General features: G+C 33.2%; 1 protein-coding gene across 4 annotated transcripts in view; it reads right to left on the bottom strand.

The window, feature by feature from the left end:
• Window positions 1-21,174, bottom strand: part of CCDC102B (coiled-coil domain containing 102B) — a 340,875-nt gene that overhangs the window by 143,190 nt on the left and 176,511 nt on the right. For 3 of the 4 annotated variants that reach the window (XM_055296847.2, XM_063636884.1, XM_055296854.2), the window contains one exon: window positions 14,851-15,060. In XM_055296847.2, the coding sequence (XP_055152822.2) occupies window positions 14,851-15,060 (210 nt within the window). Of the gene's footprint in view, window positions 1-530; window positions 1,349-14,850; window positions 15,061-21,174 lie in introns of those variants that run through there. The other variant, XM_055296863.2, reaches the window with a different exon arrangement.

Genomic DNA, 21,174 nt, shown 5'->3' on the forward strand with positions numbered 1-21,174 from the left:
TTTTAGATACTACATTAAAGTTTCTGATTCAGATGGCCTGGGATGGGGCCTGATAATTTGCATTTGCTAATGTTGCTCGTTTAGATACTACATTTTGAGAACCACTGGGCTGGACTGTTAGTGTGTGAGTAAAAAGCATTAAACAGAGTTTGAATGTTTTAATGTATGTTTTTCTTTATATCTAACTGACTAAAACAGTACTTACAGAGTAGTGTTTTACTGATTATCAAAATACATCAAGAAAGTGTTATTTTTAATAGAATCAGGAGGCTGTGGCTCTTTTCTAACCCAGGACTGAAACTATATAGACCTTACTAACTTTGTAGAAAATTGTCTTCTCTCCAGGATCAAATCTCAAAATTTACCTTAATCAAGTAACTAGATGATATCAACAAGTTGGACAAATGTACCAGTTTGAGCATGAAAAATAAAAAATGTAGTGATTTGGGTTTTCTTGAGTTCAATAACAGCTTTTACAAAACCAAAATGGTATTGGTTAAATTCATATACTAAGTAAACGTATGCTGACATTTTGGTTCCTGGAGCTAATTTTTTTTTTACTTTTATTTTTGTTTTCATGTTCAGGGGTACATGTAGGTAAATTCATATCATGGGGGTTTGCTGTACAAGTTATTTCATCACCCAGGTATTAAGCCTAGTACTCATTAGGTATTTTTTCTGATCTTCTCCATCCTCCCACCCACCACCCTCCTGTAGACCCCAGTGTCTGTTGTTCTTCCGTATGTGTCCGTGTGTTCTCATCATTTAACACCCACTTGTGAGAACATGCTTTATTTGGTTTTCTGTTCCTGTGTTACCTGGCTAAAGATAATAGCCTCCACACTATTCACGTGCTTGCAAAGTATATAATCCCATTCTTTTTTGTGGCTGCATAGTATTCCATGATGTGTATGTACCATATTTTCTTTATCCAGTTTACTGTTGATGGGCATTTAGGTTGACTCCATGTCTTTGCTATTGGGAATAGTGCTGCAATGAACAGAAGTATGCATGTGTCTTTATGACAAAATGATTTGTATTCCTTTGGGTATGTACCTGGTAATGGGACTGCTGGGTTGAATGGCAGTTCTGTTTTTCAGTCTTTGAGGAATTACCACGCTGCTTTCCACAACAGTTGAACTCATTTACACTCCCACCAACAGTGTATAAGCATTCCTTTTATTTCTCAACTTCACCATCATCTGTTTTCATTTCTTTTCTTTTTTTCACTTTTTAGTAACAGCCATTCCCAGGGCTAATTTTTTATTTTTCATCTTCAAACTCTGAAGCCTTAAGCCATTGGTTCTTGTGGCACAGCTTTCATCCTGGCTGAGAAAGAATGTAATGCCTAAAGAAGAAAGAATTCAGAGGAAGTCAAACACAGCACTGAAAACAATATAATGTGAATAAACAGCCAATTGTTGACTTCATGAGTTGCTTTTTAAATTAGAATTCTAGAACAAAGAATGAACTATATCTACAGTAGAACTAGTCTTGTTTTCCTTAGAGGTAAAAGGCAACTTACTTTCTCAGGAGCTAAATGTGCTGTGTCCTCAGCCTATACCCTGCCCACATCTGTGACACTAGAAACTCCTCCTGGCCCAGGGAGTTCTCATATTTTCTGTGATCAATTATTAAAACCTTGCAACTTTAGAGGGGGTTGTTGATATAAAATAACATCATTCTGCTATGCTTTAAAATGTCTTCTTACCATGATGAACTAGACCTCACAAAATATTTAATTCTAGTGTACATCTGCCAATTCTGCTGTACTATCTAAACATCCTAAAAAGAGTTGCTCTCCATTTTCATACCTAATTGATTTTTGTTGATCTATCCAATTCCCCCTCTTATTTATTTATTTATACTTGCCCAGGCTGGAGTGCAGTGGTGTGATCTCAGCTCACTGCAATCTCCATGTCCCAGATTGAAAGGATTCTCATGCCTCAGCCTCTGAAGTAGCTAGGATTTCAGGCATGTACCACTGTGCCCAGTGAATTTTTATATTTTTAGTAGAGACAGTGTTCCACCGTGTTGGCCAGGCTGGTCAAATGATTTGACTGGGCCTCAAATGATCCTCCTCTTCGTCCTCCCAAAGTGCTGGGATTACGGGTGTGAGCCACCATTCCCAGTCTAATTCCTTATCTCTTTTATAAACCATTTCATAAAAGGTCATCTATTTGCCAGCATTCCCCCACCAAAGGATTTTTATCTTGCATTTCTGTAATTCTGTCTTATTTAAAACTAGAATAAAATACAAACAAAAATTACATTCCAAATATGAAGCAGCAGAAGAAGCTATTAAGGTCCAGATGCATTTTTTAATCTCATGAAATCTAATTTTACTCCCTATGTGTGATCTGATCCTGCTGCATTTTCAGTCTGTCATTGTGATAACCACCTTAATTAGTTTATCAAAATCATATGCACATAGCCAGCCAGTCTTTCAACTTCTCACGGTTGATTCCAAACTAAATTTATTAACCTCAAAAAACTATACTTCTCAAAAATATTATATTTCGTATATTCAATATCAGAGTTTTTTCATCCCTGGTCTATTCCTATTTTTAAAAAAGTAATTGATGATGACATCTCTTTACTGATCATTTGAGATGCTTCCACATCTAACACATACTTAAGTGCATGCTTTTACTTTGTGAATGAAAATGTGAAAATACTTATTGGTAAAATCTGATTTTGCAACAGCCAGTCTTTTTTTTTTTATTTTTTATTATTATACTTTAGGTTTTAGGGTACATGTGCACAATGTGCAGGTTTGTTACATATGTATCCATGTGCCATGTGCCATGTTGTTGTGCTGCACCCATTAACTCATCATTTAGCATTAGGTATATCTCCTAATGTGTAACAGCCAGTCTTTATTGGTAATCGTGTATGAAAATTCACAGTGAATATAGAACTTTCTTTAACATAGGTTGTTTGGGGACGGGAGGGATGTATTGACAAAAATAACTGTTTTGAAATAAAAATAGTAGACTAGGTCATTATTTTTTTCCTTTTAATTTACACAAACATACCACGATGCATTCCTACCTACAACTAATTGCCTTAATTTTTCTTTTGTTCTTCTTTCCTTTACTCTTCTTTCTTTGCTTTTTTTTCCTTCCTCCCTTTCTTCTTGTTTTCCTTTTTTTCTCTGTCTTCTTTCCTGCCTTCCTTCTGTGTTTCATCTGTCATTCTTTTTTTTTTTTTTTTACCATGCCAAACTATGTCTTTGGAATCACATAGATGGAGTAAACACAATTTGTTAAAACTAATCACTGTGGATAGTCTAGTATAAGAAAGCTAAATTACCAATCATTACCTTATGTTTAGTGACAACAAACCAAAGAAGGTATATACAAATTTCATCTGGATCAGTACACGAAGAGCCACTTAAACACAATTAAAACTTTGGATTATAATAATATACATTCATACACTCATATAAATCTGTAAATTTAAATAAAACCTAACATGTAAGTAACCAATATATATGTATACACATGTATATTATCCAATGTTAAATTTTGTCACTTACTACAGTATTCTTAATAAATCCATTAATATTATTTAAGTTTGAAGACCAAAATCAATATCACACTGATTTTTTATAGTAATAAGTTGTGATTACTCTAATACTGAATGCTATGTTTTTAAGAAGTCCAATAGAGGAAAATGTATTTAAAAATGTCATTTAACATTTAGGTTAAAATCATTTTTTTAATCGTGAAAGTAAGCAGAATGCATACAGTTGCTTTAATAATATTGGCCTAGATTTCCCAAGATCAATAATGGGTGTGACGAGATGTCAGCAAAAATGGCAAGGTAGGCAGCTTCAAGTGTCCATCTCGCCACAGAAACATTGAAAAACTCAAGGAAAAACAGCACAATCCACTTTGTCAGAACTCTGGAAAGCAGTCAAAGGTTCATGGAACCAAGCAATCGCTGAGTCAATAAAAGACAACTTAAATATGGCAGGAAAGCTTTGTGGTGTTTTTATTGTTCTTTAACATCTAGCATTACCCTGACCCCAAGCCAGACATGACAGCACAAGAAAGGAAAACTACACACCAATATCCTTTATGAATGTAGATGTAACTATCCTATATGCAATACTGGAAAAGGGAATCCAACAGAATATTAAGAAAAATTTACACTGTGAGCAAATGGGGTTTAATGTAGAACGAAAGAGTAGTTCAACATAATAAAATCAGTCATATAAAACACCACATTAACAAAATGAAGGAAAAATCATATCATCTCAGTTGATGCAGAAAAGCATATGATAAAATGCAATACTAGATCAGGGAAAAAAAATAATAAATTAGAAAAAAGTTGAAAATTTTTCTCAACATAGTAAATGATATATGAAACACCTGCAGCTAACCTAATAATTAATGATAAAAGTTTGAAAGTCTTCCCCCTAAGATGAGCCCCAATACAAGGGTGCCTCCTTCCATTACTGCTGTTTAACGTTGTACTAGCAGTTTTAGCAAGAGGACTTCAGCAAGAAAAAGAAGTAAAAGACACGCACATTGCAAAGGACAAAGTAAACCATGTATAAGATAACATGATCTTATATATAGAAAACTCCAACAAATCTAGAAAAAGAAATTTACTACAGCTAATATACAACTTCAGCAAAGATGCAGGAAACAAAATGAACACACAAAAATTAATTGTGCTTCTATATATGAGCAACAATCTAAAAAGGAAATTAAGAAAATAAATCTCATTTTAAGTACACTTGAAAGAATAAAATACACAGGAATAAATTCAAGGAGGTTAAAGACTTATCAACTGAAAACTACAATACATTACTGAAATAAAAAGACACAAATATATGGAAAGATATATGCACAGACAAGAATACATAACATTAAAATGTTAATACTCTGAAAAGCAATCTAAAGATTCAGTGAAGTCCCTGAAAATTCCAATGGCGTTTTTTCTTTTTTTTTTTGCAAAAATGGAAAAGCTGATTCTCAAATTCATATGGAATTTCAGGAGGCTTTGAATACCCAAAATGAAATAATTGAAAAAGAGCAAAGTTGAAGGACTCGCACTTCCTGATGTCAAAACTTACAGCAATCAAAACAGTATAGCACTGGCATAAACATTCACACCAAAATAATAGAATTGACACCAAAATAGTTGAGAAATAAACCATACCTATATGGATAACTGATTTTTGATGAGTATGCCAAGACAATTCAGTGGCAGAAAAAAATAGTCTCTTCAAAAAATGTTGCAGTTACAACTGGATATTCACATGGAAAATGATGAATATGGATCTCTTTCTTACACCATATACAAAAATTAACTCAAAACAGATCAATGGTATAAATATGACAGGTAAAAGTATAAAAGTATCAGAAATAAACATAGGGGAAAATCTTGGGTTTAACAATGGGTTTTTAGATATGATAACAGAAGCATAAACGACAAAAAAAATAGAATTTGTCAAAATGTAAAACTGCGTTATCAAAAGAAAGCGAAAATACGACAAAATGTTTGCATTTCATACATATGAGTATCCAGAATATATAAAGAATTCTTACAATTCTCCAACAAAAATACAACTCAATTTAAAATTAGTCAAAGAGTTTGAGTACACATAACTGCCAAGAAGATATACAAATGGCGAATAACACATGAAAATATCTTCAACATTATTAGTCATTGGGAAAATGCAAAGGAAAATCACAATGAGAAACCAAACCCACTGGGATGAGTATAATTCAAAAAAACAACAGCAACAAAAAAAAACACACACAAAATAACAAGTGTTGCCAGGGATGTGGAGAAATAAAAACCCTCACTTATTGCTGGCGGAAAGGTAATGGGTTCCGCCATTATGGAATACAATTTGGTGGTTCCTCCAAAAGTTACAGATAGAATTACCATCGACTCAGCAACTCTACACCTAGATATATACCCCAAATAACTGAAAACATGTATTCAAATAATACATGTGCATGCATGATTAGGGCAGCAATGTTCAAAAGAGCTAGAGGCAGAAACGACTCAATATCCACCAGCAGATGTAGAAATGAACAAATACCAGACAGGCCAAAAAGGAATGAAGTACCCAAAAAGGTGTGAAGTAATGATGTATGCTACAATGTGCATGAACCTTGAAAACATTATGAAAAATTTAAAAAGCCAGACATAGGCCGGACACAGTGGCTCACACTTGTAATCCCAGCACTTTGGGAGGCCGAGGAGGGCGGATCACGAGGTCAGGAAATCGAGACCATTCTGGCTAACACGGTGAAACTCCGTCTCTATTAAAAATACAAAAAATTAGCCGGGCGTGGTGGCGGGCACCTGTAGTCCCAGCTACTCGGGAGGCTGAGGCAGGAGAATGGCGTGAACCCGGGAGGCGGAGCTTGCAGTGAGCCGAGATCGCGCCACTGCAGTCCAGCCTGGGCGAAGGAGCGAGACTCCGTCTCAAAAAAAAAAAAAAAAGCCAGACGTAAAAGGTTATATATTGTATGATTCCATTTATATGAAAGATCCAGAAATCTACAATGACAGAAAGCAGAAGTGAGGTTGCTAGGAGCTTAGGGAAGGGAGGAATGAGGAGTTACTGCATAATGCTTACAGGGTTTCCTTTTACGGTGATGAAGGTGCTTTGGAATTAAATAGACAGGGTGGTCCCATAACATTGTGAATCTACTAAATGCCACTAAATGTTCACTTTAAAATGGTTAATTTTATGTGATATAATTTCACTTTAATGAAAAAGAGAAGAAAAAAGAATAGTGAATGGCTCAGATCTATTAAAGTTATCTGAGTTTACACTAATCTTATGATTTTTAACTCAAACTTGCATTTTAGTTTTAATTTTAAATAATCTTTGTAACCATAGTGTTTTATGTCCTTTTAAATAGTAAGGTAAATAATTATTTATCTCATCATTGCTTTAAATCAAGCTAATATATGTCAACTGATAACCGCGATGTGAACTGCAAAATTATTTTGTAATAATATAGTGGATTATTAGTAGTATGCTAGTTACATCAAACATTAAAAAACATATAATTTCACAGCTGACATTCATAAATGTCACAATTTTTGCTATGATATTTTATTAAATATAAGTGATTTAAATTGTCAAATTTTGCATCTTTGTTTTAATTGGATATGGGTTAACATATCATCTGTTTGATACATATGAAGGAGATTTTAAAGGATAATATAAACTTCCAATAAGCTTACATTTGCCTTAATGATAGAATAAAAGGTAAGTATAAGAGTTGAAAACAAATCAGAACACATGATTAAATTCAAATAGTGATAACAGAAGCATCAATACTTAAACTCATGCATTTAACACACAGTTATGAGGATGTGCCAAACACTATATTTAGTAGGGACTGAGATTTAAAATTCATGATTTTAGCAAAACATAGCAGTGATTGGAGTAAGAGAATAGGAAAGTAAAAGGATGTAAAACTTATCCTATCACTAATTTATTCTTAGTAATAATGTTTCATGTATACAAAACCTTACCACTTAGCTTTGCTTCAGCAAAGAATCATATAACAGGGAAAAGAATAAATCTCCTATTTTAGAATTAGATTTGTAAAATTCAATTCTGTGTGTGTGTGCATGCATTTGAGAGTAGGCATGAGCAATCATATTACATTAGGGTAAATGTCATACTACTTTTGCAATTTATTGATCGTTTCAAACTAGTAGGGAACTTTCAGTACATGCTTTCTACATGGCATTAAGAAATGGTACTTTAAAACTATGATTCTTTATCTCTGCTAACTTCAGAAGTTACTTGGCAAAAGACCATTGTTCCACTCAACCCAATAATCCCACCTATACACTTTAAAATGTACACAAAATCATGGATGTATTTCTACGTTTCATGCAATAACTAAATTATGAATTTACACAGGACCTACACGTAGCTTAGCACTTGCTGCAAGCAGGACATTCTTCAAAATAAATGATTTTCCAATTTAATTACCAAAATATAACACATTTTATATTTTAAAAACTTGAACTTTTCCATGTATCAAAATCTCTCCATAATGACATAAATTTTTATTAATAGCTACATTTAAAAATAGAATTTCCAGGGTATTTCAGCTATAGAAGCTATGTAAACAGTTAAAGAAAAACAGGAAATGATCCAATATAATGTTATCTATAATAATTTCTATTTTATAACAGTAAAAACTGTAATTGTGTATTCTTAAATGAATGATTTTATAAATAATAGTAAGATTTGGAAGAAAAACAACATATCATATGAGGAAAATTTAACAAATTGATAGGTTTGCCTGCTAAACCACTGATGAAATAAACTATTTTTGAAGCCAAAGTTACTAAACAAAATAAACACATTGTAATTCCTTGAATATTGACTACTGTCATTAATGCAAATTCATTAGGAATCAACTTTAATGGCCTTTCAACTTTTAGATGAATTCATCAGTTTCCTAAGACACATCATTACTGCCCGGGCACATTGACTTTCTGAAAGCAACCCATTATGTGATCTGAATGAAGGGATTCAGTTGCCAGAATGATTTCAGTAAACAAGCTTCCAAAACACTTTGCCTGAGACATGGGGCTTTTCTCAAAAGAATATGGACCACTTTTTCCAATAACTTTTCATTTTCAAAAGTATTGTTTGCAATAGAGAATACATAGACGGCTTATCAGTGGAAGAACTGAGCTATTATAAAGAAGACTTTGTGTCATATATTGGATAAAGCAAATCAGCATTTACACTATAGATACTATAGATCATACTATTTATACTATAGATCATATAAAAATAATGTCTGGAAACTGCAATTCTACATTTTTGTCACAGAAATATCAAGACTTCTCTTGATAAATATTACACTTGCGTGTTTGTTCTCTCACTGGTTATTACGTCTAAAATCCTTTTGTAGTGAGCACAAACCCCACTTTTCATTTCCCTGCCTTTCATTTGTCTTACATCTTTTCTCTGCCCTCCTGAAATTTCAAAAATGTGAACAAAGGGAGGAAGGGGAGTGTAAGAGCATAAAAAGGGTTTAGGATCAGGGAGGTATCTAAAGTTCTTTTTTGATTTCTCAAGCCCAGGGGAGGCTATTTAACTCCAGAATTACGCTTTTCTGTGTGTGAAACTCCCCTCTGTCTATGCCTCTTAATTATGTCAATATTAGATATCCATTCATCCTGACTTCTGGAGCCTAGCTTCCCTCTCTTCATGCATCTATGAAAACTCATTCACCTTTATTTTTTAGTACGATGACTCATGCACACAAATTATTGCTTATCTTAAACTACAAATCCCTCATTCTTTTAAAAAATTTATCCCTTTCATGAATGTTTTGAAGGCCTAGTATGAGAAAAGTGTGACGGGTTGTGGGGATATATGAATTAACAAATGTAATGCAATCTTTCATTCATCTCCTAGTCACATACAATAGATACTAATCAAATGATCTCACAAACAACTAGACAATTGCAAAAACCACAACAGCTATATGATCTATTCAGGTAGATCAGGAAAGGCTTTTCTAAGAAAGCAAAATCATAGTTAATATCAGAAGAATTACCATGACTTAAGAAAACAAATGAGACCAGAGAGGAACTGCAGCAGGCTTCACGAGAAGGGCTGCCAGAAGCTGCAACAAAAGCAGATCTCTAACAGGTAAACAAGCAATAGGAGAGCACTGGGCTCAGGTGGATGACGCACTAGTAAGCATGCTGCAGATAGGTACTGGTTAGATGAATATGTTGTCACTATAACTACCAGTTTTGTGTTTCAGAAAAGGTCTTATATATCTATAAAGAGGTTGCTAAATGAAGTGATAGCTCAAACCTCTGACCCATATAATGCTGGGGACTGAGAGGTACTAGGGAATCCATGCTGCTTTTTGATTTCCTATCTCTGCCCAGCTGTGATATTGCCTAAATGTGCACATGCATTTAAGTTACTTGTTTGCCTTACCTACAGGAACATGAGCTTGATCATCTCAGAGAAACCTGGTAATAAAATAAATTTATATATGAAATGATATTTTTTTCCTCCAGAAAGAAAAACCTATGGAAAAATCCTGTGCTGGAAGAAAGCATGAAGTCCTTCAAATGACTAAAAGGTGAAAATGGGTGGAAACGTGTAATCAAAGATGAAAAATAACTCTGGTAGTAGAGTAGAAATGAATTGCAAGTGAGAGATTCGATGCAAGGGTGCAGATAAATTATTAATAATTGCCACAGGCAAAGTGCTTGCTACTCAAAGTGCAGTCTGTGGGCCAGCAGAATCAGCATCACCTGGAAGGCTCGTAGAAGTGCAGAATCTCAGACCTTATCCTAGACCTACAGAAGCAGATCAGGTTTCAGAATGAAGGAGGTTTATATCTTACATCGACAGTAGGAAGTTTTCCATCAACTTCCAGAAAATATTATCTGAGAGGCTATTTCATCACCTGAGGATGATGACAGTGAACTGTTTATGAGAAATGGTGTCTATTCAGTTCAGGGTCAGAGCTTTGGTGGCCACATACCCCCATGAGTTTCAGGAAAAGACTTCCAGCTACTCTCCAATAAATTAAAGGCAAAGAAAATAAGAGACTGGAAAGATAGGGGAACTCTGAGAATTTGCATAAAAATGTAGATCCACAGGATATGTGCAAATGTGGAAAATTGCAATTCCAGTTGAGGGGAAAGACTTTTCTTTGGAGGACAACTATTTCCACATATTTTTTTCCTATTAACCAACCAACAATTATCAGCAGGGAGATGTGCTGTTTTCTTTGGTCACCCTGTACCTAACTCTGTCACATTTTCCTTCTTGGCCCCCCTTCTGTCCATGTAAGCCGGAGACCCCTGGGCTACAGCAGGAGGCAACAAGCCATGACCTATGAACCAAATCTGGCTCCAGACCTGTTTGTGTGCCACCCATGAAATATTCTCTATGGTTTCAAAGGCTTATAATTTTTCAAAAGGATATGCCATAGAGACTTATGTGGCTTACTTAAATAGTTTAAAATGTTTACCATCTTGATCTTTACAAAAAAGTTTGTCCATCCCTAGACTAGAATAACACTTCCCATGTGTTTGTTGATGTACTCATATATAGACTTATCACACACGCACATCAAGTAACTTATCTTGCCAGGGAATATTGGGAAAGACTTTGCAATGATCAACAAAGATTCCTGGAAGTTGTGTCTAACACATTCCTTGGGTAAGATTTGCTGATTCTATAATGTCCTGCAACGTTGATATCATTAAGCTATTTTACACAAAACCCTGTAATTTATAGATGAGCCATGGCCATACAACTGATTCTTGTCCATAAACGTGTGGGACAACGTTATCTGGTGACAGTGCAATTTACTTCCCCACCCGCATGGAAGAGCCGGTCTTGCATCCATTAAGCACATTCATTTTGGTATGATTGGGTGCCTAGTTGTATGACACTTAGATTCTCCTTCGAACTGGCTGTAATAACTTACTAGTTTCTTCATTAACTAATGGGATAAATAGAATAGTTGATATGTGTTCTTTTTATGTTCCTATAAAGTTATGAGCTTACCGACTTTTACTCTTTAAATATGTTAACTTATTTATGTTATATAGATATGCTATTTTACTAATATATGTTGTAAAACATGGAGATTCAAAAAGCAAGAGCTTCTTGAACACAGTGTGACATGTATACACCATTTGCGATGCCACTATAATTTTTAATACACTTAAATGTTTTAGCTATCTTGATCTTGTGAAAGAAAACTAAGAAAAAATTCTGACAAATAGCTCAAATTATTGAATTCACATTTTCTGAGTCTATTGAAGACGTTTTTTAAAAAACTTTAAGTCATATCAGTTAGTCCAATAAGGACAGGTGGATTTTTTTAATGTTGGATGGAAATGTACATTCTAATGATCAAGCATCACTGACATAATTTGCTGTTGTCTGTGAAATCAGACTTTCAAATGAGTTGCATTTCTCTTCCTTAAAGCATACTCTTAGATTTACTTATGTTTTTACAAATCTAGGTCTTAAACATCTTTGCCATCATTTATAATGCAGACTTCATGCTGAGAAGACCACTCGATACTGCCACTGAAGTTTTGTTGTCTGGTGTCGTTTTGTCAATTATGCTGATGCCACGGGACCATGGAACAGTGCCACTATTTCCAAGAGCAACAGCAAATCGAAAGATCTTCATGCAATGGTTGTTCTAGAAAAGTCTATTACATTGGTTTATGTTTTAAATATAGTTACTACCAGAGTAGTAATTTTCCAGTCCATCCTATAAAAGTTCAAGTGTATTATTGCATTTTTTAAGTTGTAAAAGAATGATGTACACATATCCTTAAACATAGTATATAAAAGCAACTACTCAGTGGGGACTTATGTGATGAGATTACTCACGTAAAGAAAATTATTTGTCTTTGAATTAATAGTGCGATTTAAAACTGGAAGTCGTTTTCTTTAAAAATGCATTCCCTATACCATTAAAATAAAAAAACAAATGTAAAACCATGTGAAAAGTCCTACCTTTTTGAATTAATAGGGACTTATAAAAATTTTATTGAACAATAAGAATATTAAAACCTAACATATTTTTTACAATTTATGTGAGGTCCTTGATGAGTAGCAGATAGCTTTATGTCTGCCACAAACCTTTGGTAAATGTGATGTAAATGCAAATGTCACGTAGTAAGAGATCTTATATTTCTTTTAGAGACTAATAATCGTGCAGTGTTTGCACTAGTGTCCCTTACATGCTAGCACCTTCTTTCACTGCCTCACTTATGTATGGAACTTCTGCACATATATAGACATGGTACTCATACATGGTATATATATACATATATATATACACACATAGCACCATGGTATTCATCTATGGTACTTATATACATATAAATTAATTCTTATTGAAATAATGTTAAAACTACAGTATGGTTTTGTGTTATGATAAAATCTACATTATTCCCTAAACCTTGGCATGTTCTGTACACAGCTCTGATTCATTTGACATTTGAGGACATCATAATCTTGACATTTTGAGCTTCTGGGGAAGTTCCTGTTGCACTAAGAATTTTGGCTTGCTACCGTTCCAAAATAAGTGATTATTTTAGTTCCAGCAGATAGTCTGAATTTGTAATGAAGAGGGTAAAAATCACCAACACCACCCCCACCATCAAAATGATATATACTTAAAAAATCCTACAGTCTTCTAAGTGATCAGCATACCCACTGACTTAGACCTTCGAGGATCCTCCCAGTTTCCAAGTTCTGCTTAGTCCTGGCCCAAATAACTACATTGTCAAAGAGACCAGGTCTGGACTCGGTGTGCCCTGATGACAGGTTACACCAATGAGAGCTCCAAACATGTCCTGAAAGACATACTTTATATTATCACATTTTGATACAACTAGAAAGGTGCCAAAATCAAATATAATCAATTGCTTCTTAATCTGTGTCCCTTTCCACTTTGTTCTTAGCAATCATTATAATGTTTTATTTATAAAAATTTGTGTGTTTGACACCCTATATAGACTCTAAGCCCATGCTGGGTGGGGATAACGATTCATTAATTAATATTCTCATTACCTGCCTACAGAACAGTGACTGACACAGAGAAGAATACGAATAAATGTTTGTGTTGTTTAAATAAATCAAATAAAAAGTACTTATATAATCAAACCACAGTCCATAATTGAGATAATTCTGTGCTTTTTAGAGCAGAGATCTCCAAAATAAGATGTCTACAGATTTATCAGTGTACATATGTCAGAATCAAATACATTATTATAGTTTATGAATCAATATAATAGAAAATTATGGTCACGGACTATAACATTTAACTTTAGATATTTGCATTGCTAGGTCATGAAACACTAATACAATTTAACCTTGCATTTGCAATAAATCCCTAGATTCATGAAAGAATGACAAAACAATATGGAATTCAATTTTTCTGGCCATTTAGCTTTTAGAGCTTATATGAGTATGAATGACTTATGTATCTCAAAACTATGAACTTATCAAATTCACCTTTTAAAACTGTTAAAGAAATTGAGTGAGAAATAGAATTGTGCATTAAGATGCTATATATAATTGAAAAATAGAAACAAGGTAAATATAATTTGCAGCATATTGACACGAACCCACATTAAAACTGTAAGACTGCCATTAAAAGCACATTTAAAAATCTGTAAACTATCAAAAAAATGTCCATCTATAGCATAAACTGTATCTACTGGCTTGGGGATAAAACACATCCAAAATTAAATTTCCCAAATTCCAATTCTGAATGTTATCCTGGTTTTAAGATTTATACTATAGGCTGGAAAAATTATTTGAAAAATTACGCATTTAATTAGCTCAAAAATAATCGTTCTGACACTGACAAAAAAGAACCAGAAAACAGGGAGTTTCAGCTAAATTTAAAGGTTTATGCAGATACTTACCATAGCTACCAGCAAATGCTTATCGTATAGTTGCTTGAATTAATGAAAAAATCTTTATTGGAAATAAGATCAATAGCTTAGAAAATACTGAGACAAAGCTTTAATAAGAAACGAAAAACCAGAAAGGTCTATTTCTTACTTCATTTTTCTTCTTCCTTTTGGAAATCCTGAAACTGTCTGAAGATTTGTCATATTTTAACATTTGACACACTTTGTTTCAGATGTATGAACAACATTATTTTACATCCTAGTGAGCAAAAGAGCAAGGAGTATCAGGTATTAGCTAGCACAAAAGGAAATATCCAAATGTGGAGGTCTGTACGAGTGAAGACAGACTCTGAGTAGGCATCAGAGTGAGATTAGACAGTGAGAATTTGCTCCAAGGAGCACCCATACCTGGTTTTTTTCTTGCAGATCAATTTGTGACATCTTGAATTCAGAACTTTGAGAGTTTGCACTTAATCTATTTTTCTTATCCAAGAGCTCTTCCATTTCTTTCACCTGGATCTTCAGCCTTCTATTTTCTCTCTCCAGTCCCTGCTTTTCTGTTTCAAGTATTTCCCTCTTGTCCCACTCCAAGGTATTTTCAGCTTGCAATCTCTCTAGCTACACACAGAAAACACAAAGAAGCAGCAAGCACCATTTGCAATTGCCAAAAGATAATGCCACCCACAAACAGACTCCCATTAAGAAAAGTTCATGGATATGTCCACTGATATAATTTTAAAAAGAAAATTCTATTTGTTTGAAAACATGAGAAAAATACAAAAGTCCTAAGATCAGGCCAAACCGTAGATAAATATACTTTTCCTCTTGGTTCATGTAACTATCTCTACAGCCATATTTACTATATTTTTCAAATATATGTGTCAAGTGAAAAACTGCTGCTCTTGAGAACATTAATCTCCACTCTCAACTGATGAACATTCTCAGTGGAGAAGATACAATACCATTTCGTGGGCAATTTTGATTGGATATATTTCATTTATTCATTCACTCAATTATCTAGGAAATAGATAGATGCTATATGGATCTATCTATCTATCTATCTATCTATCTATCTATCTATCTATCATCTATCTATCTATCTATCATTTGCAGTTGCCAAAAGGTAATGCAAACATTTGCAGTTGCCAAAAGGTAATGCAAAAAGTAATTTAAATTTATATTGAAAATATATATGTAATTTATAATTTTATATTTTAAAATTTTACATTAAAATATTTTCAACATAACATTATATAAAATTCAAACAATACCACAAATAAAATTGTATTGGGACACAGCCGTGCTCATTCTTCACACTTTGCCTATAACTGCCTTCACACACAATGGCTAGGTTAAGCTGTTGAGAGAGAGACCATATAGGTAGTAAAGCCCCAAATAGTTACTCTGTGGTCTTTTACACTGAAGTTTTGTCAACCTCTGCCCTCTTCCCACGGTTCTCAACCAAGGCTGCATGGTATATCAACATGAGGAGATTTTTATAACTATCAATGACCAGAAGTCTACTGTAGAAATTCTGATTTATGATAAATTTAACATCTCCTTTGGTTTTTATTATTTTATGTTTTTATGTTTTAAAGAGGCAATATCAAATGTATTTATTTTCTGCAGTTTTATTACATCTAAGTGCTCATTATTACGAGATGCAATTATATTCGTCTGCTATGATTTTTTGGTGGACATCGTAAGTAGAAGTGAATAGTAGCTTTTTTGGCTCTAAATTATAGTCCTGAGCTGTGCATTCTAATGTGACTTCACCATTTATTCTCTGGATAAGCTTAGTCAGGTAACTTCATCTACCACAATGTAGACAATTTATCTAATCTGACAAGGTTTGTGAGAAGTGAAATTAATCTAAGTAATTAGAAAGCACTTTGTCTAGCAATGTAAAACTTAAAGGAGAAACACTGTGGTAATATAAATTTTTTAAATGTATGTTTCTCTCATATATTTGGGCATATGGATATTGAGACATCAATGTAATTTATTGCATAAATCTATACAGCCGAGTAACTCCTTACAGTAGAAAATCTATTAGACTCTTATCCTGGTTCCACCACTTACTCATTGTCTAATTCTGGACAAGACATTTATTATCTTATTAAGTTTTCTTACTAGTAAAATTAGTATGATACCATACATATAATACCATAAATACAATAGCACAAATACCATACTTGTGGTATTGTAGGGACAGAAGAGCGTCAACTACTCAAAATTCCTTGTAAACTATTTAGGATGATTAGAGTATGAGGCTTTTAAAAATATCTCAAAATGATAAAAATTCTAAATGGTTTTTACATTGTTAATTATAATGGCTTGATTGCAACATACTTTATAATTATTATACTGTTATAAAACCTGTTGCTATGACATGTTAAATTCTAAAAGCCCATCAACTTAGTCAACATTTAGAAAAATGTTACATTTCAACAATATCCTTTATAATATCATAATAAATTAAGATATAAAAGCCTAAAAACTGCTTTTTCATATACATATAATTGTATCATTATTGCAGAAAATGTTCTGTTCCCAAATGTAAGAGATGCTCTGGCTTCCAAAATGTAGGAAACCAAAATTACATTCTTGGCACTAGATCTCATTTACCAATTATATATAATAAACTAAAGGTCAAATTTTAGATGATGTAGTTTGACATTTGGGATGCTTGTTTGGGAATATGAGGTGAAAATATTATATCACAATTTAATTTAGTACATGACATTACTTTCATTGTTAAGATTAATACTTAAAGTTTCTATCATTGCCTCACTTATCAGAATAAAAATAATGAAGTTGCCACAAGAAGGCAGCAACTTAGTAATGAAAAATTATTATAAGGAGAGCAAATGTATTTTTGGGCAAGGACAACTATGCTGTGTCAAGTCTTTGTAAACTTGTAGGATTCTTTTAAATGTTACAATTAAATAAATTGATTTAACATTAAATAACAGATAACAAGTAGAACCAAGGTTTTAAATAAGTAATACATGGTCTGAATGAACAAATTTTAACTCTTAAGATTTTTTTTTTAAGTAGTGATTTTAGCAGTAGCAACAACAAAGCTTAAATAATGCCTTCTGATGTTTTACTATTTGCAGATTTATCAAAACATACAAATTATTTGATAAATACAGGTGTATAACATATATTAAAAAGTAAAAGTCATAAAAATTATAAGAAGTTTTAGTTTTTATTTTGTAAAACTGTTTCTTATCACATCATTCTTTTCCAAGAATCATATGAAAATCCACTAACTTAAAAAGCATTTAACTGCATGTACCTTAAAATGATAAATAAAAAGTCAGATAATATTTTAAGATCTCAGAATTTATCATAAAAAATTACAATAATTTTATCAAGTGGAAATAGAATTCCACTGCTTTGCTTCTGATGATGAAGAGAAACTCCTAAAATATTTTAATTCTCACTCAACTGTGAATTTTAACCAATAGTGTGTTCTAGTGTTAAATGAATTTCAGATAATGCAGAAATTACTGAAACCTGTTTTCTGAAAATTTTAATGTAAAAGTACATTCTTTGTACAGTAAGCACTAAAATATTTGTTCACTTAATGACATCAATTTCTTATTAAACATTGAGAAAAAGTACATAAATATCCAACACTATATTTACTGAATGAATATTTATTGAACATATTTATGTATCAAGAAACAAAGAGGAACCGAATATATGACTTTAAAAATACAAATAGAATATGAGTAAAATTGGGCATCTTTTTACAAAGGAAAAGAAATTGAATGTCATTGAAAGGCCTGCAATAAATCAGGTAAAAGGAGAAGGTTGTTTGAGGAAATGATATTTAAGCTGCAACTTGAAGTTTAACAAGGCAGAAAAGCATAGCTAGACCCAGAGTGTACCAAGCACAGGAAGCAGGAAATATGTTTGAACACTGCAAAACCAAGAAGAGTCTGTCCAGTTATGGAATGTTAGGATTTGGGGAGAACATAGTATAAAAGGAAATTGGACAAACACGGACTGGATCTGAAAAATAAGTATGAATATCAGAATCGCTTGAGTTGCTTGTAAAAACTGTAATATTGTGATTACTCCTAAGGATAAAATATTGGATCATTTTCTAAACATAGCTATTTACTCATTCTTCAACTGCCATTGCTTGATATTGTTGAAAAGATGCCAAAAATTGTAATCATTAACAACTGGAATGTAAGCTTTATGAAACCAGGACTGTGTCATTTTGCTCATAAGCTCAGCACCAGACACACACTGTATGTGTGCTCTGTAAATAACTGTTAAGTGAAAGAGAAAGCAGATAATGATAGTCTCCAGGAAAAAAGCCTTTCTGTATTTCAATGACAACGATTAAGCACAAAGCAAAATTAAGACAGCACTCTAAAAAAATCCAGTTACTAGACTTACCATGACCTAACATGAAAAGGATTTCTCCATACATTGACTCTGAACTCTTACTGCTATTGCCAGAGCTGTTTTACATTTTATAGTAGTGAACACAGTGAGGCAGAGAGGATTTTTACTAAAATAACCTACAGATGAGTCCCAATTCTCCTTTTAGACTGATTGCCTCAATTTTTCTTTTTTATAACGTAAGAAAACTCTTTCCTACAACCTAGTGTTATGAGGGAGAAATGAAATCATTTAGAGAAAATATTTATTAACTTCCAAATTCAACTCTAACATGTCTAAAGTCATAAATTTATTTCCTAAAGAAGAAAACATCAACAGCCACTTCAAATACAAAATAGTGTATTCACTTTTTCCTCAAGTTGTATCAAGATGACAATCACTTTTTAAATGGACCTACTCAACGGAGAAAACTCCTAAAAGAATGCACTATATGCCACTTGCCAGGCCAGTGAAGAGTCACCTAAAACCAATGTGAATGTTCCAGTAATCGATTTGCAAATATTCAGAATTTTGATTTCAGACAAGTTAGCCATAAAACCTCATTATACACACTGAGATTTTGGAGGAAAGAAGGAAAAGACAGAAAGCATTTCTGTTTCCTAGCAGTAAGAAATTATCAACCTTTACTGAGGCCCTAAGGTATCCCGGGTAAACAGCCATATAGATTATTTCCTGTTCTTAAAATGATTCCACAAATCATTTGTCTGTGCTGTGCATGAGGGAGCTGGGATTCCAAGAGTAGAGGCAAGGAGTCCAAGCCATTGTTCACCTAAAGATCCTCTCTAGTTCTATTCCTGAGTTCAGACACCAGTAAACAGGATGCATAGCCACTTGCAACAGCAACTACCATATTCTCAATCCAATGCATTGCATTATAGCAAAGGTTTCATTTATGGTTTTGTTTTGGTTTTATATCATTTAGTTTTTTTTTTTTTTTTTTTTTTTTTTACCTCTTTATTCTGTCTCTCTCTAAGGCAAATTAATTCACAAGAGAGGCAATTTCTGTAGAATAACATTTAAAAGTCTGGCAACTCCATTTTAAATGAGTCCATATTAACAATATCACCCCTTGTATCCTTTACCGGTCTTCCTCTATGTCTTAGAATCACAAATAAGAATCGGAGGAACCCCTTCCTAAATGAAAGTCTACTTCCAATCTGTCCATAGTTAAATATAGCCTAGGGATAGCTCAGTCTCTTTTTGACCAAAAGTCAACAGTACAATACATGATTTTAGTGATGTGCAATGTCATACATATTTTAGTTACTTCAATTTTATTAAAAATACTTGGAGAATTTCTAAAAGTAAAAATTGCCTCGCTAGTTTGAAACAAAATGTGTGCCAAAGTTAAATATAAAATAAGAGAGTGACCAAAATGCTATTTCAGATTAAACATGAATCAAAAGCAATGTAAGCATTTTTTAATGCATCTATTTGTAAATGAGTCAGTACATATTAGAATGACAAGTGAAAATACATTTGTAAATATTTGATTATGTTCTGGTAGGGAAAACTTACAAACCTCACAAGTAAAATCTCTTAAGTGGATGCTTTGGGCCCTGGATTTCACAAAAACCATGCACTGCCTCAAAAGTTCTTAATGATTTTGTAGAATTAATACTCTCCCCATCTCAATTAGAAGTAATAATCATCTATATATACCTTAGGAACTATGAAAACAAAACATAAAAATAAACATGTTACTGTTATCCCTGCAAAATGAGAAATGTTTCATGAATGTATTCAAGCCCAACCAGAGAAAAGCCTTGATCTAAAACCAAAACAGGAAAAAGATGCCCTTCTTTCATTCCCATGCCAAACATTGATATGCTACCATGGATTTCTTACAAAATCAAGAAAGCGTGAAACTTTACAGGATGAGTACTTACCAAATGTGAGAAGTGAAACACAATAGAGCTGGTAAAATGTAGATCTTGTTCCAGTGATAATAGGAACAAGGGGTTTATATAAAGCATCTATAATGGGACTTAATTTTACCAGGCACTAACTACACTCTCAAGTGTGCTCTATTATTAGGAAGAAATATGCAAACACACAATACCTAACAAGATCTGCATTAGAAAAATGAATATATTATAAGGGAATTGTAATTAAGCATGGGAGGTAAGCGCTATTTTTGCAAAATCTCTCCTAGAAGTAATTTTAAAAGTAGACAAACTATCTTGGCACCAAAGTTGCCAAACAGGTATTCTCAAGGATTTCAATTGATCTTAGTATCCGAGAAACATGAAACCTGCTGACACTGCCTAAAACAAGCTTTTCTGCTCAACCGAGAATATGCTT

This window comes from Symphalangus syndactylus, chromosome 1 (genome assembly GCF_028878055.3).
Source record: "Symphalangus syndactylus isolate Jambi chromosome 1, NHGRI_mSymSyn1-v2.1_pri, whole genome shotgun sequence".
NCBI classification, from domain to species: domain Eukaryota; kingdom Metazoa; phylum Chordata; class Mammalia; order Primates; family Hylobatidae; genus Symphalangus; species Symphalangus syndactylus.